At 41.8% G+C, this 21,823-nt stretch overlaps 1 protein-coding gene and 1 long non-coding RNA gene across 11 annotated transcripts in view; one reads left to right on the plus strand and one right to left on the minus strand.

Moving 5' to 3' along the window:
* Window positions 1–21,823, minus strand: part of FILIP1 (filamin A interacting protein 1) — a 221,663-nt gene that overhangs the window by 5,715 nt on the left and 194,125 nt on the right. For 5 of the 10 annotated variants that reach the window (XM_070558957.1, XM_070558959.1, XM_070558961.1 and 2 more), the window contains 2 exons: window positions 12,152–14,957; window positions 9,110–9,945 (listed from right to left, as the gene is read on the minus strand). In XM_070558957.1, the coding sequence (XP_070415058.1) occupies window positions 9,739–9,945; window positions 12,152–14,957 (3,013 nt within the window). In that variant the 3' untranslated portion in view covers window positions 9,110–9,738. Of the gene's footprint in view, window positions 1–9,109; window positions 9,946–12,151; window positions 14,958–21,823 lie in introns of those variants that run through there. The other 5 variants (XM_070558962.1, XM_070558963.1, XM_070558965.1 and 2 more) reach the window with 2 other exon arrangements.
* LOC139073606 (uncharacterized) lies at window positions 5,804–11,098 on the plus strand. Its single transcript, XR_011522511.1, has 3 exons — window positions 5,804–7,627; window positions 8,913–9,091; window positions 10,171–11,098. It is a non-coding gene; the product is annotated as an uncharacterized lncRNA (long non-coding RNA).

Raw genomic sequence — 21,823 nt, forward strand, 5'->3', positions numbered from 1 at the left:
CTCAAGAATACTTGACAATGCCAAATAACAGAATTTATCTTATTTAATTCTACTTTATAAAAAAAAGATGGTATTTAATATTTATGCACATAAACTTTATTTAAAAGAAGACAATTAAGCCCAAGTTATTTTGTTTTAAATACAGGGAGATATATTTCATCTTGTTTCTAGGGATAGTAAGACAAGATTTATATAATAGTGGCTCTATTAATTGAAACTTATATCTATACTTTCCCCAAATCTGTAAACTGACTCAGATGAGAATCGCCCAGCCAATATACAAAATTGTGAGAAATAAAAAATGTTGTTTTAAGCCATTAAATTTTGAGGTGACTCATTACATAGCAAAACTATCTGATACATGTGAAGTTCACGATTGCCAGCAAAAAAAAGAAAAAAAGCTTTGGGAACTAATGCCATTATTTATGTTAAAAAGAAAAAAAAGGCCGTATTCCCAAGTCTCTTCATGTCTTTTTATGATTTAATACAATATAATATTATGAATTTTATTGAAGTTACAAAGTCAGTGAGCAAATCTTATTCCATCCTCTACTCTGTCTTAATTTCATCTCAGAATAAAACCCAAATATAGGTCATTTGAGGCTTCTCAAATGACTTCAATAAAATCAAGGATAATTCTGCAATAATTTTTCTCTTTTTACAGATACTATTTTTTTGACATTAGTAATTTGTAGAGTATATAACAGGCAGATTGAGACCAAAGGCTGGCCATAGTTAATTACCACCTCTGTCAGCAAACTCAAAATAGCAAAGCATTTAAATTTGGGGTCCTCTGAGGTGCAGACATTTAATAATATAATTTCTTTTTTTCTAATTGGAAGAAGAAAAAAAGCTTCTAAATCTTAATCAACATATACACATGGGGACACTGGATTTTTAAGTATTTTTGACATTAGTAGTTTACCAAAATGCACTTACAGACATTTTCCTCTATGTCTTCCTCTCAAATGTTATCTTGATGTTTTTTCCTTAAGAAACTTCAGGTAACACATTAAATACATAGTTGTATTTATGATCCTATTGCGAAATGATGTGGTTTATGAATTCATTCTTTTATTCCACTAGCTATTAGATAACTTCCATGGAAAGAAAGTTCAACATATTATCGATTCCTAATTACACTTGACTTCTGACCTTACTAACTATCCATCCTCCTTGGGTGGTATCTCAAAACTCTTGGCCAGCCAGATGACTTGAGAGCCAAAGCTGTATACACAAGATGGGATTGAGGGAGAAATTGTGGGGAAGACTGTCTCTTGAGTGCTAGAATGGGACAACCTGCCAACAAATTGGAATTCTGATTCCTCCCCGGAGAACTCCTTGGCTTTAGAGGAGGAAAGATGTACTCCCTGGAAGTCAATGCCTTCCTCCCAAGCAATGAAAATGGTTATTCTCTGCCAAACTCTCTGCAAGGGAATGCTTGAGCTCTGAATTTTGAAAATCTACTCTAGTAGGTGAGACCAAATCACTTTAATAGGTAACCTCAAAGTTCACACACCAAAGACGAAAAATAGTAGAAGTTCAGTTTATAGCAGGACTTTGCATCAGCTAACAGGGCTGCTTCATCCACAGGAAACTGCACCAACTCACAGAAAACATTTCCTCCTGGATTTTGCATCAGTTTTGCTGCCTGATGGCCTGCTTCCCAGGTTCCACTGCTGCCTGCCTCCCAGGACCTCTTCCTCGGGGGTTCTTCCTCTCCACCAGCTACCAAACCCCAGCTTTGAACTTCCTGCCCACAGGGTGATTGATCCACCTGCAAAAATGTCCTACATTCTGTGCACCTTTTAGAAGTGGAAGTGCCTGGATATTATTGACTTTTGGGGTTCTCCTTTTCATAAACTGCTGTTATTATCACATTCAGAAATTAATCAGAGTTCTCATAAAACATCTGTTTTAAATAGGAAGTCCAATAAACTTCCTCTGTTGACTTGGACTTGTATTCTTTCTTTTGGATTCAGCTCAGCTAATTAAAAATATTTCTGCTAATCAGTTCTGTCATTTGCTTGAGGAAACTTTTGAACTAAATGATACAAACTCTCTTGTGTGTTTCTCTACCACCTAATAGTTTATTTGCTTCCTTCCAAAACATTTCCCACTCCATCATCAGCCCAAATCATATCCTTACTCCCCAGGTTGCAGGAGTTACCAATAATCACAGTTATGACTGGTAACTTCTTTTTCAGGCAAGCTAACCCTTATCTCTCACACAGATTACCGTTTCCCAGATGCAAGCAAACTGAAACTAGTTCTCCCACCTATAACACTAATTGTGAATGAAAACTGAACGGTGGGAAATAGGTACGTATTGAGCCAAGCATGCTCAGGTTCTACCTGTGTGGACACAGATTCTAAATGCCAGGTTGAGCTAAATCTAGGCTGGTCACAGAATAGCATGGAAAATAACATTATGTGTGAATATTGAGAAGGGCATTGTGCTTTTCAGGTAAAGACAATAGTATTCATCAAAGCACCGTTAAGAGAACTTTTACACATATACTTTCTGTGTAGATATCTCAATATCTCAAAATCCTTTGGCAATATTATTTTGGCCCAGTGAGTGTGTGTGTTAATTTAGTCTATGTATGAATATGCACTTTGCTCATTTGAAGTAGTTTTATCATATGAAATAGCGAATAATGTACTGGGAGAAACTGAAGACTGACATATTGATCCAAATCAAAGATTAGAGATGTCTAATCTTAGGTTAGACATCGCTAAACCTCAGGGCTTTTCTTGTTTTGTTTTTGTTTTTCATTGTTAATCATAGAGATAATTATCTTCTTGACCTCTAAAGTTCAGCTCTAACCAGCACTTGACTTCCAATTCTGTCCATCACACATACATAATATTAGCATAAGTAGAGAAGCCAAAACTACTTTTGCTAGATAATCAATTAATCATTAGTTCTTAGGAAAAGCGTTATGAGAGAATCTTTTAAGTTGCTTGCTAAACAATAGTGAAGCGTATCATATTATGACTATAAGGAGGAACACCAGAATCATAAAAGATTTTAGCTAAATGCTAAACCAAAAGCCAGGGTAAGGTGATCTGCCAAAGGGTACGTAACCTCACCCTGGTCTCCTGGTTTTCAGTTCTATCTCAGGTTTCTAGCAATCCACCTTCTCTGGATGTTCACCTTGATATCAATCCTAAATCCAAATCCTGCTTATTGGCGATGTTGTTTGGTCCTTTATTTATTTATTTATTTTTTAAAGATTGGCACCTGAGCTAACAACTGTGGCCAATCGTTTTTTTTTTTTTTTCTGCTTTATCTCCCCAAATCCCCGCCCCCCCACCCCCCCACATGGTTGTATATCTTAGTTGCAGGTCCTTCTAGTTGTGGCATATGGGACGCCGCCTCAACATGGCCTCACAAGCGGTGCCATGTCTGCGCCCAAGATCCGGCCCCTGGGCTGCTGCAGCGGAGCACGCGAACTTAACCACTCGGCGATGGGGCTGGCCCCTGTTTGGTCCTTTAAACTGAGAGCCTCTCTGACCTGTTTTAGAGGGTCCTTCATGAACCTGAAGAGAATGACAAATCACCTGAAACTTTCTCTTTCCTGGAGTGTCCGCCATGCTTCTCTGGGGAATCAGAGAGGTTGAGGAAGGGGCCATTTGTAATTCATTCAAGAATGTTTATACTTCATAGAAAGCTCTCGGGCCCCCTCGTTCTCCATAAGTGTGATGGCTTCAGAGGCAAGAACTCCCCAGTCCAGGACTTCTAGCTGTTTTGCATCCATTACCTGCCATGGTGCCTTTGGAGGGAAATAGAAGTAACTTACACTATCCAGAATGACAGTACCTGGATTTCCTCTAATTCCATCTAATTACCTCCATATTCTCACATATTTGTCAGTTCCTTCCACGTCATTCCCACAGGTTTGCATTGAAGACAAAGGGAGGAAGTAAGAACACCTTTCTTCCCCAACTTCCAGCCATCCTTCAACTGCTGGGGGTTTTTTCTCTACAGTAAGTGCCAAGTTTTTTACAGCAATGAACAGGCTTTACACCCCAGGTTAGATTCTGAAATCAGGGTTCATCTTCCCAGTGGATGCAAGGTTTTAAAAGAGATTTTGAACAGAGAAGGGCACAAGAACCAGAAAGAAAAGTACAGGAAAGGGCAATCCAGGGAGAAGGAGCAAGTTGAGCAAGTCAAGAAGAGGTGGGCTGGCCTGCTATGCAAGCCATTCTGTGGGCCTGGGGGCAAGAGTCCAGACATCGGAAAGGGAGGGATGCTCAGAGGAGTGGGGTAGAGAGCCAGGCCAGAGAAAGCCTCGAGTGCCAACCCAAGGAGTTGGCATTGTATTCTGTAGGTAACAAGGAACCTTTGGAGGGTTTTCAGATAGAGGAGTGGTATGATGACCTTGCATTTTGGAAAACAAAATGAAAAATGAATCAGAGAGTTTGAGGCTGGAGATTACGAGACCAGTTAGCAGAATTTCAGAGTAATCCAGATGAGGAGTAATTAAAACCTCAACTCAGGCAGCAGCAGGACATATGAAGATGTGAGTTCAGCTGCTAGAGGAGTTAGGGGTTAGAATATGCAAGATTTGATGGGTGAGGGAGAAGGAGGAGCCTAAAACGGCTACCAGGTTTCTAGCTTTGGTGACTGAGTGGGTCAGGATACCCCTGCTGAGGTGGGGTTTATTATTAGAGGAGGAGAGGACTGGGAAGAGGGAGGTAGGAGGTGTTGCGAATGGCTTTTAACCAAGGTAAGTTGCAGACATACAGGACAGAGTTGGATGCACATTTGGAGATAGAGGTTTGGTAGTCATCAACATTTGGGGGATAAATTGAAGACATGGGAGTGCATAAAATCACCAGAACGAGCACGTAGTGTAGGAAGATGGCTTTTGATAGAGATGAGGGGAACTACAACCCTTAAGATGTATGCATAAAATAAGGAGCCAGCAAGGGAGATTGAGGTGATACAGAGAGGTCAGAGGAAAACCAAAGGACATTAGATGTCTTGGTCACGGAGGGAGAAGAGCATAACCTCAGACTATGTTGACCCTTACCAGAGACCTGAGATTTACTTTCTGAAAAAACTAAGTTCTGGACCTTGGTACAAGAACGAACAGCGTAGACTGAATGCAGGAGAATGAAAAAGTTTACACACTGAACTGTGGGATTCTCCATCTCACCTACCCTGGCCTGTTCCCTGGATGCAGGTAGCCTGCCTCAAGGAGCTTACTGGAGGATTTTTTTTTTCTCTGTAGAAACTACTGGAAGATGTACTTCAAAAGACAGACAGATAGGTAGATAGATAGGTAGATAGGTAAATAGAAAGGCAGACAGACAGGTGGGTAAGCAAAAGAAGTAGAAGATAAGAAATCCAGGAAACAGGATTGAACACAGGCAGCAGGACAACAGCTGAGCAGCAGCCTGGAGGCCAGCAGTCCAGACTAAGTAGGGAAGCAGAAGGCTGGATCGGGAGGCCTCCAGGGAAAAATGAGAAACCGATGTGTCTCAGCGTTTGGAAAATTACGAATAGGCGTTTGGCAGATCTATTGGAGCATTTGGAAAAAATAAAAATAGATACATAGAAAACCAAGCAGGTGAAAAATTAAAGCGATTATTCTGTTGAAGGGGGAAAAGCAGTAACAGGCAGGAAACATAATCATAGTACACTACTTGGCTCAGCAAGGAACAATGTTTAAATGTACACTGTAAACATATACATATATGAACATGCAAATACGGACTGCTGATTTATCAAAAACTGTGTTACGTAATCATACTGGGAAGTTGGGGAAAAGAGAAGAGGGGGCACAAGAAAGTACTAAATCTTCAACAATCGAAACAACAATGGGAAGACAGAAGATATCTAAAATTGATAAATAAAAAGTCAGAGTACAAGCATATTATTTAGCAAGATGGAAGAAAGTATCAGAATAGCTAAGAGTTAGAAATTATTTTCTCCAGGGAGCAAAACTGTATTTTCATTGTCTTTTAGCACTGGTTGATATTTTAACTATGAATACAAATTACTTTAACAAAATAAAAAGTCATTAAAGAATAAATCGGAAGCGTGGAAGTGGAAGCAGCAAAGGTTGAGTGTTCTTGTCATCGGCTTAACCGGGCAGGAAGGAGACAGGGCAGCAGCTATGGAGGATTGCACAGCTGAAGCAAGAACTGCGCTCAAATGGAAGAGGCCAGAGCACCCTCATGCCCTGTGTGGAGGTAACAGGGGAAAAGGAGAAGTTGAAAGAGCAGGAGATGAGGAGGTAACCACTGATGACTCCCTGGAGGAGGGGGTAGGAAGGAAACACTGAACTTCATCTGGGTTGGGGAAATTTTGGAATCCTATGCTCCAGTTTACTGGGGAACCCTCTCTGTGCCCATCTTGTTACTTCTTCCCTCTCTGCCTCCAGCCTCCCATATGAACATGCTCTTCTTATCTGATGTCCCTGGAGTTTTCCCAGTCAGGAAAGTTTTACTCTTTCCCCAGTATTCTGAATCTATGAGGGAATGAGAAATTCAAATATTTGTATATCTTACATTTTTGGACATGTTTTCATTTCCCTGAAATTATACTCTTCCCACACTACACATCAAAGCTATTTCTTGACTTCTTTCTTGAAGACATTCAAGTAAGCGATCCGGTAACACCCTACCTTAATGAATACACCAAAATTTCTAGAGAGCTCCATTGCCACCCATTAATCTGTCCTCACTGAAAATATAAGAAAAATGCCAGTAGAAACTAAATTACTTTGTTTAAGCAGGTGACTTAGACAGGAAGGTCATTTTCAAGAAATGCTAAATGCCCTTAGGGCCGTGTCCCAAACGGGAACGTTTCTGGTGCTATGACTGCTAAACGGCCACCATTGCAGTGTGCTGCGATAGTCAACACAGGAAGATCATTCTCAGGTGGGGAGACCAAGGTGTCGCCTGTGGCGGCCGACTGTGCGCTGCACATGCCCAGGGGGCGCCATCACAGTGAAATCTGTGGAACGGCACCCCCGCCATTCCCCAGGGTAGGACCTGAGCAGCAGCTGTACACAGCAGCCCCGGTGAGACCCCTTTTATTTTCCTACACAACACTGTTCCAGGATAGGGAAAAGGCTCAGTTTTTAATCCCACTCATTCTTATAAAAGCACATGAAACTGCATCTTACAAACATTGTACTCACAACTGGAAGCTGGAGCTGGAGTGCATTTAACCCTCCACCTCCTATCCCCAGTGGATTTCATTTCTAATACGTGGTTTAAAAAAAAACTATCCAAGAAATGTAGAGTTGGTTCTAAAACTACAAAGAAATGCCGCCATGGCGATTGCTCTTTATCTTTTCTGAAAAGGGAACATGTGTTGTTCTGACAAGTTTTCTGAGCAGTTGTGTTTTGCAGTGGCTCCGTTCCAAGATCCAGATGCATGAACATCCTGTACATGCACCATTAAGTCTTTCGGAGGCTCTCCCTGCGGACGGTACGGACTTCTAGGCAGAAACAACGTAAGCACGGGGTGAGCAGGTGAGAACGAGAACAGCGGCGGTGACAGGAGGACCACGGTACACATCGCTGCAGGACAGCCAGCAGAGCCAGAAGGAGCGCAGTGCTTCCATCTTCCGACACCTTCATCTGCTCCATTACAGTATCTATGGTACAGTAACACTAAACCCTCACTGCCAAGGAGGCAATCGAGAAACAGTGAATATCCTTGTTTTTCAAAGGGGTGGCTGTCCACGTTACAAAAGGGGAAAAAATTCCCTTTTAAAAAAATACAGGTCAGTATTCGAAATAGCAAGATCTCCTGTTTAAACTTGTTCAAATTCATATTTCATAGTCTTTTTTTTCTTAGTGCCTTTCTCCTACCTTGAAATCCCATTTTTTTTATTGTTTGGTTTTTTTTTTAAAGATTGGCCCTGAGCTAACATCTGTTGCCAATCTTCTTCTTTTTTTTCTTCTTTTTCTCCCCAAAGCCCCCCAGTACCTAGTTGTGTATTCTAGTTGTAGGTCCTTCTGGTTGTGCTCTGTGGGACACCACCTCAGCGTGGCCTGATGGGCGGTGCTAGATTCATGCCCAGGATCTGAACTGGCGAAACCCTGGGCTGCTGAAGCTGAGCGTGTGAACTCAACCATTCGGCCACAGGGCCAGCCCTGAAATCCCATTATTATGATGCGTCTGCCGTGGTTGTTCAACAATTTTTCATACATATCTACTGAGAACTGATGGCCTGCAGGCACAGAGGTCTCCTTGAAGTGACGGAGTACAGGAGGCCACCCCCACGGCTGGAGTTGAAGCCCCAGCTCGGCAGGGACAGGAAGCTGGCACAGAGAGAGCTCAGAGAGGCCTCTTTACCATGAAGCAGATGATTCGCAGGCTAAAAACCAATCATATCTCTTTGTAAAAACTCTGCCTTTTCCCAAATATCAAGAGCAGTGACTATCAAATAATTTCGGTGCCCTCACAATTCAGAAGTGAAAAAAATAACCTGTACTTTTGTAGTTGTTCTATTTTTGAAAAGTTCACCCAATTGGCTGAAAAATTTCCACAAAGGTGCTGCCTCTGTGAGCCCTCAGATGCTAAGCTGCAGGTTATTGGCCCTGGGCTCACTGAGGTTGTGTGACTACGCAGCAGTGTCCACTTCAACACGTTAATCTTACAAAGACACCTGCCATTTTGCATTCACACACTGTTTCATGCTTATTAAAACATGCTTAAAATTAATGAAAATGATAAACACACAAGTAAAACTGACAGGAATGATAATAATTCACTTCTCCACACCACACACACAATCATGAACTGGTTCTATATTTGCAAGTAAAGTCCACATTTAACTGAGGGAAATATTTGAATTCAATTAAGCTGTGCATGCTGTCATTTTTTTCTCTTGGCATTAAGGTCTCAGGACTTACTTTCCTCCATTTTCTATCCATCACAGCCTCTGTGGTGCTATAAGGGCCATCAGCAGCTCTGCTCAAGCTGCTCCCCAGGCTCAGTCAACTGCACACTGGCATGGGTACGAGTCTGGCAGGGACGGTGCCAAAGTCACTGTCTGTGGAATTCTGGGAATATTTTGGAGATGGCCAAAACCTCTACAGTACACACAGACACACACAAGTAAGTAAAACTCTGTTTTTAGGATTCCATATTTCATTTCCATTTTATTTTACATTCAGATCACCTCCTGAAATTGTCTCAGGGGCTTTCATTTTTGCAACCCTTTAGAGGTCCAGGCTCTGTGATAGCTCAGAGATTTTTTTTCCAGCACATGAAGCAAATTCAGGATTTGATAGAGGTAAATGAAAATTGCTAAACTATTTCCTATTTCATAATAGAATTTTTGAAAAAACAATTATTGTGGAACAAGGGCTATTAAATTTGATTTACAATTAGGAAATATGGGGGCTGGCTTTAGGATATGCTCCAGCCCCCATATCTTACTGACAAAGAAACTGGGGCTCTGATGGGTTAACTGATGGCTCCACTTTCTAGATGCAAAACTGGGACTAGAAGTCAGGCCCTGCCTCAGGCCCAGCAACCTCAGCAAAGCACACAGCAAACAGTAGTTTTGCTAGTTAGTTCTGTTCCCCAGCGTCCAAACAAATTCACAAAATAGGAAAGACACATGGCTGTTAGTTGATTATTTTATAAACAAAATATTTAAAACTTCAGTTAGTACATGTAAAGAGTTGGCACGAACAGACGAGGTTTCGTCTTCACGGCACCAGTAGCATCCGCACAACATACCCCCTCCGCCACTGCCCTCAGCCCTTCCCCCCTCCAAGAGAGGTAGCGCTGCCGGCTGCAGATTTCTTCAGCTCTATTTTCATAGACTGAGTCTCAGCTCGAGGCTCGAATTTGGTCAGATTTCCTGCTCCTGAGGCTGCCACTACTGGCTTTCCTGCTTTCATACCTTTTGACATAGGAATGCGGGTGGGTGTAGGCCGCTGGGATGACCCGTCTTGTCCTGACTGTAGAAGAGAAAATACAGAGAAACAGGGAGATCTGGGTGAGTTTCCCCTGGATAGCCATCAGTCTGAACAGCAGCAGGACGCTTGCCACACAGGAGCCCCCAGAGACAGCCCCTCTCCAGACAAAATTAGCATCAGAAGCTTGGAGTCGGTGTCTAGTCCACTGTGACGCCTCCCTTTTCCCTCTCCTGAAACATCTGTGCCAAACTTCTCTTTTTTCTCAAGGCCCTAACCCACCTCCGCCACCCTGACTGAAGAGGACCTCAACTCCTGTTTCACAGAGAAAAGAGAGGCCGCCTGGCATCGACTCAGGCAACTTGACTCCTACCGTCCCCCAAACTACCTCCACTTTTCATCAGTTGAGGCCGCCCTCCGCTCTCCCTTCACCTCCTGACCATGCCAGATTCTCCTCACTTTTTATTGTTCCTGCTGATGACACCCTCCTTCCTGAAGCGCTCCTAAGACTCTTCTCCTGTGGTATCTTACCTGAGTCTCACCCGTTCACCTCCTGTCTCTGACGGCTCCTCTTCGGTCTCTCCATAGCTCCTCGTTCTAGCTTGCCTGCCCTCTAAATGTGGGTGTCACCATGCTCCATCCTCAGCCCTCTTTTAATTTTTGACATTCACCCTGAGAATCACCTCAGTTATCACTCATGTGTTGCTGAGCCTTAGGACCTGGAGTCTTCAGTGCTCTCTGGTAATACAGATCTGTGTTTCCAACGACTTGCTAGACATTTCCAGTGTCCCTCGGGCATCTCAAATATAACATGCCTCAGACATGACTTATCTTCTCCCCTGAACAGTAGTCCCCCTATGTTCCTCATCCTGTGCACCCATACAGCCTAGCCAGAAACTTCAGAGCCACCGTCTATACCCAATTTGTCATGGAACCTACAATTCTATCTTCAAGATATCTCTGTCCTCATTTTCACTACCATAGTTCAAGCCTACACGATCTCTGGCCTAGAGAATTGCAACAGTGTCCCTGTCTTTAGCTTCGTCCCCTCCAATTTATCTTTTGAACTGTTTTATAGACATTTCTTTCTAAAACATAATGTAATTTTTAAATCATCATTACCCTTTCAATGGCTCCCTTTGTCTGTCTATGAGATGAAATGTCAATTTCATAATAAAACATGCGCGTCTCTTCACTACCTGGCCCTGGTTTGCCTCTCCATTTTGTCTCCACGCCCAGCTGCTGCAGCACAACGTGTCTGCTCACCATTCCCCCATGCCAGGCTCCTTTACACTGCCGGACCTTTGCACACGCTGTTCTCTCTACATACCCCTTCCCTTTCCCTTCTGGAAAACCTCTCCTTATCTATGAAAATCTCCTCTGTGAAACCTCTCTGATGGTTCCTTTGTACATACCTCTATCATAGATCCAAAAGTAGGTTCCACTCCTGCCCCCACTAAGCAGAGAACTTCCACTGGTCCTCTTTGTACTGGCACCTAACCCAGTGCCTAAAGGGTAGCTAATAATAAGTGTTGATAAATAAATGCTCAAATGAACTAGCCTCATTATCCAGTTTCTAAGGTGTCCTAAAGGGTTTTTTTGTCCTTGATTTTATGGAATCTGATATACCTGAAATAAGGCGGCCATTGTTCAGGCCTCAGAAATCTTAGAGAGTTGTTCTGAAATCCTAATTCTTAGGGAGTTTAATCGGTAGTCAAAAATGTTGCTATAGAAGATCAAGAACGTTGTCTTGATCTGACCCTTAAATAGGAAATAAGATGTTCCAGCAGAAACTCTGCTCTGAGTTACAACAACTTACACCTCCACTGTCTTTTTAGAAAAATCATCAGAGAGAAGCAACCCTGCAAGACTAAGCTGGGCTCCGTGTTGCCTAAAAAGCAAGACTGAACCATTTGAGCAGGGTGAGCAGTTCTGAATGCTATTCAGCTCTGATAGAGCCAGTAACAAAAAGCTTTACTGGCAAAGCAATTAGTAATTCACACTTTGAAGTCTGTCTTGAGTCTATGTTGATACACAGAGAATTAAAACAAATTATAGTGAAGATATGGGAAAATAAGCCACAGTTTCTATACTTAAATAATAAGCTTCCTGTCTTTCTTAAGAGTTCCCAAAATATGCTGTAGTATTTGTTCGGAGTCTAGGAATCATAAATTCTAGTCTATTAGTTTAAATTAATATCTAAATAGTGCATGCTCTTCTATAACCGCGCCGCGGAGCCTGCGGCACTCACCACTGACTGGGTTCCTCGGGTGGGTGCGGTGGTGGCCGGCGTGATGGTGATAGTGCTCGTCACTTTGCTCGCGCCAGGGCGGGACGAGAGATGGTTCCTGGGGGAGCGAAGGACGGTACCAGTGGAAACCTCCTTTTCAGCTGTCACGTTGACAGGTCGGACGGTAATAACTGGACTTGCTCCGTCAGCTGAAGTCCCAGGGGATCGTTTAAACTGCGAACCTAAGTGAATGTGAATTTTGTTGTCTTCCGTAGTTATGATATTGGCATTGGAGTTGTATTTCCGCACTGGAGTCGGAACAGTCTGTTTCTCTGGGGTGACTTTGAGGACAGTCCTTCCCATGGGCATGTCCTGGGCTTCGGGAGAGACAGCAATCTCAGCTGGAGCTGCTGATGTAGACACTGTCATTATCTGAATGGGGGATGTGGGCCTGTCGGCAAACGCGCCTCTTCCACTTTCTGGCGTCTTCTCTCTGGAAAACGTCGTAATTGTGACTGGGGACATGGCTCGTTCTGTGCCAAGAGTAGTGTCTCCACTTTTTGGTTTTTGAGACATAACATTTGGTGACGGAATAATGGTTATCCTTGGTTTCTGATTCCCTAAGGTAGGAATGACAGTGGTACTAGAAAAAAATTCTTCGGATGTCGGGCTCGTTATCTCCAAAGTCGCGGTACTGTTCTCGTGGTCTGGGGTCACTCGGATATGCAGGGGCTGGCCCTGCTTTGGCGAAAGGACCAGCTCTCCTGGGTGTCCTGGACTGGAGTTTGTTCGAGGCCCTTTCTCTTGAGACATCGGGGGCCCGTTTTCCCTTTTTCTCATCCATGGAATCCAAGACTTTCTCATAGTGAGCTCATTTGCTGCTGGAGGATACCTGTCTAGAACGGAGGATCGTTCCATAGGTTTCTTCAGTCCCACCTGGCGAAGATTACTCATGATATGATTCTCTTCTTGAAAGGATTTCCGTATAAATACTGCTGGCGTTTCTTCCTCCGCCACCTCACTACTGACAGCATCAGTCTGAACTCCAGTCGACGTCACAGGAATGTCCACCATTCTTCTTCCATTCACACTGGGTCGAAGAGCTCTGCTGTAACGCTTCGAAAGCTCCAACTCTTTGGTCAGATTGAGGACTTCCTGCCCCATGTTCTTGTTCTTATTTTCTTCTTCCATAAATCTTTGTTGAAGCACCGAATAATCCACTTGGAGCTGAGAAAGTTGATCTTCTTTGTTCATTAATTCATGAATCTTCTCTTTAAGAGCTTGCACTTCCGCTTTCAAGTCTCGACTTTTAGCTTCTTCCAACCTAAATCTGTGTCTCAGCTCAGCTTCCTGACTCACAGCCTCGCCTTTCTCTATTGCTTTATTCTTGGCAATTTGGTGCTTTATCTCCTCCAGTTGTTGAGAGAGGAAGTTAGCCTTATCCTGCTCAGTTCTAAATTTCTGCTCCAGCTGATCATACTCATCCTCTGTCTTCATCAAATCCCCTTCGACCACCTCCAACTGCTGGAGACGTTTCTTCAGTCTCTCAATTTCAAGGGTTAGTTCCTTAATCTTGTTATCTTCTGGGCAGATAAGCTCAGGTCCTTTTCGAGACCTTCCTCTGGTTATTTCTCTTTCAACTTCTCCTAGCCCATCAAGTCTCTTCTTTAATAAGTCAACACTGCAGCTTAATTCAGAGGATTTTTCTTCTTCACTTTTCAGCTTGCCTATTAACTCATCTCTCTCTTTTGTCAAATTGTATACCTTTTCCTCCATTTCGGATTTCAGTTTTAAAAGCTTCTTGCTTTCTTCAATTAATTTTTCAGTTACATCCATAACCTTTCCTTGTTCTACCTTAAAATTTTTATTGAGTCCATCCACTTTTCTCTCTTCTTGCTTTATTTTTTCCATCATATTTTTCCTTTCATCAACCAGCATCACGGTAAATGACTTCAACTTTGTAAGATCATCTTTTAGGCTTAATTCAGCTTTTTCCAATCTACTTTCAGAACATTCCAGTTCTTTAACTCGACTCTTCACCACCTCCAATTCATTTAGCAGGTCTTTGGTTAAGTTCTTTTCTTTCTCCAGATTTAAATGTAGCTGGGTGCATTCAGATTTACTCTTGCTAAATGCTTCTTCCAATTTTTCCAGTTCAGACATTCTCTTCTGTAACTTCTCAACTTCAAGTTTGAGCTCCCGACTGTGGTGTTCTTCTTCTTGCAGCTTCTTCCTCAGCTCCCTGCACTGAGACTCAGTTTTAGTGATCTCCTCATCTTTACCTTCCATTTCAAGCACGCGCTTGCGGAGATTTTCCACTTCTGCCATGAGGCTGGAGTTGCCGCATTCCCCTTTGGCAATTTTCTCTCTTAATTCCTGAAGTTCTTCCTCTGCCTTTTGAAGATTTTTGTTGGTCTCTTCCAGCTCCTCGATTCTCTGAGTTAAGCCAACCAGCTTGAGTCTGAGCTGCCTATTGTGAGACTCTTGGTTAGCCAGCTTCGCGTTCATCTCTTCATGCTCCTGGGAAAACCTTGAAGCCTTGTGCTCAAAGTCCGCTTCTAACCGGAGCAGCCTCTGCCTGTCTTCCTTGGATTTGGAAGTAACGGCCTTGAGCTTCTCTTCTTCTTCCCTCAGTTTCTGGGTAAGATCCTGGACTTTCTGGCTTTGCAGACCAAGTTGCTCAATATGCATTTGCCTTTCATCCACCAGCATGAGTGCAAAGGACTTGAGTTTCACAAGCTCATCTCTTAGTTTATTGAGCCGCTTGGCGTTTTCCTTTTCTTTACGGGCTTGGTAAGCCTTTTCTTGTTCAAGGAGTTTTTTCAACCTAGAAAACAAAATATATTAAAATATTATGATTTATTCTTATATATTATACTTTATATGTTATATATTGTATTTATATGTATTTTATTCATTATTACAAATATTAAAAGATTAATCAGCAAATAGGTTTGTCTTAGATATTAAATAAAAAATGAAATCCTATTACAATAAATCCCTTATCAGTTGCTGCAATATCGAAGTGTAACAAATAGCCATTAACAAAACTAATCCAAGTCAGGATCCTGGTTACTCTTATGGAGGGATATGCCTAGAAGGTGTAACGAGGGCTTTTGAGGTACTAGTTTCTGTGTCATGACTCATGTGCTGATTACACAGGATTGTTCGGCTTATGACATTTCACTAAGCTGAAAACTTATGATACAAGTACATTTATGCATATGTATATAATACTTCAGTAACATAACCATTGAATAAAACTTACGTTGTGCAATAATGATGACTATTTACAAAGTGCTTTCTGTATTCTAGGCACTAGTACTTATTTGATCCTTATGGCAATCCTATAAGACATGTACTGCTCCTATCATCCTCATGAGGCGAATAAGACACTGCACCTGCCACAGGTCACACAGTCAGGAAGTAGCAAGGCCAGGATTCAAACCCAGGCAGTAGGGCTCCAGAATACTTGCTCCTGGCCTCTGCATCAAATGACTTCGAAAGAGAAATTTACCTTAAATGAAAGGGAAGGCTCAGAAAAGAAGGACCTTCAGGTTTTCTCATTTTGTATGCAACTATCACCTGAAGGGGACAAGGCAAGACAAGCTTTCTGATAGAAAGCTGATCTACATAAACTGATTTTAGTTAACACCAGAAATGGCACAGGATTTTGTCTGTTTTCTGATTTAAACAATTTTTTAAATAGAGAACTAGGAAGGGAGGAAATCTGAATTACTATCAATACAAAAATGTGGCAGCCACAGGAATGACGATGCATCACATGTATAAAATGCATCTTCTCTATTGTGTTTACGTATAGCTTTAAAAAATAGGAATATAAATCTGCTAGAGTAACTGTTTACCATCCTTGTGTTGGTCAGTTACTTTGCCCCAATTTTTTTTTTTAAAGATTGGCACCTGAGCTAACATCTGTTGCCAATCTTCTCCCTCTCTTTTTTTCTTCTTCTCCTCAAAGCCCCCCAGTACTTAGCTGTATATTCTAGTTGTGAGTGCCTCTGGTTGTGCTATGTGGGACGCCACCTCAGTGTGGCCTGATGAGCGGTGCCGTGTCCACGCCCAGGATCCAAACCAGCAAAACCCTGGGCTTCTGATGCAGAGCATGCGAACTTAACTACTCGGCCATCAGGCCAGCCCCAACTCCAATTTTTAATAGTTATTTTCAATAACCCATAAAAACAAAGTTAAAATAATAATCTTTACCATATGTAGTGTAAGAATGCATTTTAGTAATTTAAATTTATAGAAGTAAGTTATAAACAACCACTAACATGTATTAAGTATATTTTTTCTTTCACTATATTTTGTACCTTATATATTCTGAACGATTTATTTTATATGTATGACTAGATTAAGTGTTAACCAAGTAAACAGAAGTTAATAGCCTCAGACTGCACTGTGCAAGAAATGATTGGACATACACATAGAAGCTATTTATAATCAAATCCAATGTCAGATAATTACTAGAGAAATGGCTCTGATGATATCATTAAGATTTTTTAAATAGAATTTATTTTTATAAAAATACCCTGTGTGTAAGCATCTATTAACTAAATACATGACTTCCAAACCCCATTTTGACTTTATTCCTAAAATGGGAGAGAAAGATTATTTTCAAATCCTACGGACTCACGAGCAATACTGTAATGGCTTCACTAAATTGGGTCTCCCATGGATAAAAGGGCATTTATATCGATCTTCTTCTTTTTTGACTTGGAGTCAAAACAACTGAAAAATGTCACAGAACTATAGAGAAGGAGAGACTTAGGGGGATATTTTCAAATTCCTTGACCTTAACTAGACTGTCAGAGACCAATTCATTGAAAACATCACTGCTTTCAACTCTAAGCTTAAAATGTTAAAACTTCTAAAGATATTTGTTTAAGCATCCTGCGCCTCTCTGCTGTTAGAGGCGCAGGTTGGAGCAACCAACACGTAGACTCTGGGGTCAGCCACAGCTGAACTGAATTCTGGCTCAGCCATTTTCCAGCTGTGTAACCTCTGGCCAGATAGTGAATCTCTCTGACCCTCAGTTTTCTCAGCTGTAAAGGAAGGAGCGAGGGACATTAACACTTCCCTCACAGGAGTGTTCTGAAGACTGAGACGGCAGAAGTAAAGTGACCGACACACAGACTCAATACATTGATGTAATAAAACACAAAACGAAATATAAGAACTAGACAGTGTACTCTTCCTTCCATCTGAAAAGCCTGTCCAATGCTTTTTGTGTTTAATCCTAAGTATTTTTATGTCATTATCCTGTCTTTGACAGTAAAACTGGGGCACTGATGTTTCAGCCTGAGAAAAATGGGCAGCTTTCTAATCAGTAGGAGAGCCTGTGAGCTACAGCATGGCCATGGCAGGAACGTGGCTTCCAGGAAACCACACTTTTCAGGTCCTCCTAGCTGTGATTTCTCTTTTTCTAGCCCCGTTAAACTCTCTCCTTCCCTCGTCTATAACATCTTAAACCATCTTCATCTTTTAGTTAAAGTGGACCTAACAGCCATACATGGCCCATTCTCTGTGTGCTCCCCAAATCCAGTTTCCCAGTTGGAGTAGCTGAGGTTAGAGCCAGGACCAAGTGAAGTTGCGGTACTCAGTAGGGACAGCCTGCCAGTAGTCTTCCATGCAAACAGACCTGCGTTCAAATGTCTACAGGCACTGGGGATGGGAAGGATGGGACAAACGGTGAAGACTTTGCAAAAGGTAACTGGCATGGGCTTTGTGACTGCTCACTCACTGGGAGGAAGGAAGAGAGAGAGAGAAAATTACTTCAATGCTTTGGGTCTGAATAATTGCAAATAATAATAATACCTTTAACAGGAATAGGAAAAACAGGTGAGAAAGGATATTGGTAGAAAACTGAAGCAACAGCGAGACAGTCAAGTTGAAAAGTATGCCAGGTAATAGTTAACAATGCTATATTACATACTTAAAAATTTTTAGAAGGGTAAATCTCAAGTTAAGTGTTCTTTCCATAATAAAATTAATTAATTAATTTAAAAGTATACCGATAATTAGAAATGTAGTGCTTTGGAGAAAAGTCCTATACATTTTGCAGCTCATATATATTTTAACCCATTACCCTAATGCCCCCCATTGTCTTTACTCCAGTCCAAGCTCTGAGCATCTTCTGCTGATAATTCTGCAACAGCCTCCTACCTGGGCTCCTCACCATCTCAGCTCTCCACTTGTTAGCTGTATGATCTTGCACATGTTATAGAATCCATCTGTACACGTTTCCTCACTTATAAATTTGCCGTCAAAATAGTACCTGATTCATAGGGTTTGTGTGAGGTGCCTATCAGGTAATATCCGGAAAGCACTTACAATAGTGCCTGGCCCAAAGTGTAGCTTTAGCTGTCTTTATATTATTATTATTATTACTTCTTACTCTCACCCAAGTTCAAATGTAATCACGTCCCTCCCTGACGTTCCACGGCTTCCTGCTGCTCTTAGAGTAGAGAGTGAAATCCATAACATGGCCCAGCATGATTTGATCCTTGACCACCTTGGCAGGTTATCTAAGCTCCTAACATTCCTTGAATATGCTGTGCCCTCTGCATAGTATTTCCTCCCTGCTCCTCCTTTCACTCTGACACACAGACATGAACATACCTGGCTGATTGTTTATCCTTCAAGTCTCTCTTAAATGTCACTTCCTTCAGGAAGCCTTCCCTGACCAACCTGATTACATTAGATCTTCTTATAGACTCCCATAATACCCTGAGTCTTCCTTTATAATGCTTATCAACTTATAATTTTTTTAAAGATTGGCACCTGAGCTAACAACTGTTGCCAATCTTTTTTTTTTTTTCCTGCTTTTTCTCCCCAAATTCCCCCAGTACATAGTCGCATATTTCAGTTGTGGGTCCTTCTAGGTGTGGCATGTGGGACACCGCCTCAGCATGGCCTGACAAGCAGTGCCATGTCTGCACCCAGGATCCAATCCGGCAAAACCCTGGGCCGCCGAAGTGCAGCGCGCGAACTTAACCACTCAGCCACGGGGCTGGCCCTCAACTTATCATTTTTTGATGTCTGCCCACCTCTTTTAATGCAAGTTCCATGAGGGTAGGTGCCATATCTGTCTTGTTCACCCCCCAGCACAATGATTAACAGGAAGTGCTTGACAGGAAGTGCTGAGGAAATATTGACTGAATGGATAAACAAAAGAAAGAACAAATAAATAAGCTTAAGCTAGGAATATAGCTCAAGTCACTACGGAGATGTGTGAACTAGAGTCCCGCATAATCCTGAGCTGAGTATAAATTTCTGTTGAGTGTATATTGTGGTTGTTACTAGGCCAGTAATTTGACATTAATAGTGGCTATTAGAGGGGCTGGCCCTGTGGCCGAGTGGTTAAGTTCGCGCGCTCCGCTGCAGGTGGCCCAGTGTTTCGTTGGTTCGAATCCTGGGCGCGGATATGGCACCTCTCATCAAGCCATGCTGAGGCGGCATCCCACATGCCACAACTAGAGGGATCCACAACGAAGAATGTGCAACTATGTACCGGGGGGCTTTGGGGAGAAGAAGGAAAAAAATAAAATCTTTAAAAAAAAAAAAATAGTGGCTATTAGACAACAAGTGTCTCTGATCTAGTGAGCAATGGCCTCTCTCAAGGAATGTGGTCATTCTAGGAGTCAGTCTCCCAGAGAAGAGGTACGTCTCTCAAGCGGGAAGCCTCAAATGAGAGAGGGAGTCCTCTCTACGTGGACTGGCAAGATACCGCTTCCTATGAGTCTATTTTTAATCCTGGAGCATGAACCACCTCTAGATAACCTATAAATGCTCACGGGAATATTAGAACCCTAAACAATATTTTGTAGACCAGGCTGAATTAAAGGCTTTCGTGTCTCTCTCATAGGTTTTAGTGTTCTTTTTGTTTGCTTATTTTAGTTCTTTTTTAAAAGATCGCTATAAACTCCCCTACAGAGAAAGGCTTTTCCTCAAGAGAAAGGCTTTTATCCACAGTTGGGCCAGAACTCTAATGCTGGAGCAGGACACCTCTGGGGCCTAGTGGGAGGGACAGCGGTAATTAACGTGAGGGAAGTCCCAGGAAGAAGGAAGTCGTGGGACATCCCAGAGCTATTTTGTAAGCCGTCCCTCCTACATGGAAATGCTTCCAAGTGCTAGACTCTGGGTGATCCTTGGATTGCTATTTCAGAAAGGGTGGTGACACTTCCTTAGACACGGAAGTAAGTGTGATCTCCAAAGGAGAAATTATGTAGAGAGAGAAAAAGGAAAGAATGGGAAAAAAGACTTTGGGAAATTCCCCAAAATAAGGGGAAAAAGAATGAGGAGCTATTGAAGGCCTGTCAAAAGAGACAAGAGGAGGGAGAGAGATGAAGAGAGACCCATGGAGCAACCCAGGAGGGCCAAAGGAAAAGGCGCTGATCTCCATTATCTACCTCCCAGTCACTAGCATTCTACTTACAGCTGGTGTTTTTAATGCGCCCATATCTAGAAATGCTCATTTTTACATTAAACAAGCATTCAGAAGCATTATCATGTAACTACTCGCAAAACATAATGACTTTAACATATTGTCTCTTTTTCAAACAGTTTCCTTTTGTGCTTTCCTTTTTGTGCTTCAAACAAATAATTTGCTCTGCCGTCCATGAAATTAGCTATTTAAGGAGCAGAATAAGAGGGTTTTGCTGTTGCTTGTGCCTGCCGATCTTATTACCGCCTCTCCACTCTCCTTCCTGCCCATCTTGCATTCTTCAACCACACCCTGACTCTAAACACATTAGCATAAAAGGAAACAACCCAGAAGACCAAGACTAAGAAGAGGAATTAGTACCCTGATTCTCAGCAGCAGTTACAGGCAGAGCCCTAAGTATCCCGAAATCCACTTTATTCTTGGCAAGTTCTTACTTTTCTGTAAGCACTTTATCTTGTTTAGAGGACAAAAGGAAGACAAGTATATGATCTAATAGATTTTTCAGAATACTCTTACCTTTCTTAATAACTGTTCTTAAATGTATTCACTTCTCTTTTCATACTGATTAAAACTATATGTTTTTAACTTACAAATTTGTCATTTATAAACATGCTCAGAAATTCAATTATTTTCAACTAGATGACTTTAAAAGTGTAGGTTCAAAAGTCCTTGTTGTTTACAGTGTGTCCATTTGTCAAGACTCATCAAATTGTGTAATTACAAGTGGTGAATTTTATCATATGTAAATTATAGCTCAATAAAAATATAGTGAGAAAAGTAATATAAAAAGCCCTGGAAAGTGTTCCAAGATGTCAGGCAAAGGAAGAAAAGTTGTAAACAAATATTATAAGAGAGTGACTTAAAGTATGATAGAAAACATAAAATAGGTTATTAATCTTAAGGCAGAAAAAGGTGAAAGCAGAAGTCAGAAAAAAAGAGGGCTAACATTTTCAGGTGGAGTTGGGGAGGCTGGCTCGTTCTGGGGAAATAATATTTCACGTACTAGAAAACCTCTAGTCCCAATATCAAGAGGCCTTGTAAAAGCCCACCCCAAACTCCAAGTTTTGCTAATACCTAATTTTTTAAAAAATGAAGGATAGAAAAATGGTCTTTGATGATAGAACATCTTACTTACCAACTACCTCTTACATTCTAGATGGGGCATTAAGGACTTGATTATTCTGTTATCTTCATAACATCCCTTTGAGTAAGGCCTGAATCAAGGGAAC

The sequence above is a fragment of the Equus przewalskii genome, chromosome 9 (genome assembly GCF_037783145.1).
Source record: "Equus przewalskii isolate Varuska chromosome 9, EquPr2, whole genome shotgun sequence".
Classification (NCBI taxonomy): domain Eukaryota; kingdom Metazoa; phylum Chordata; class Mammalia; order Perissodactyla; family Equidae; genus Equus; species Equus przewalskii.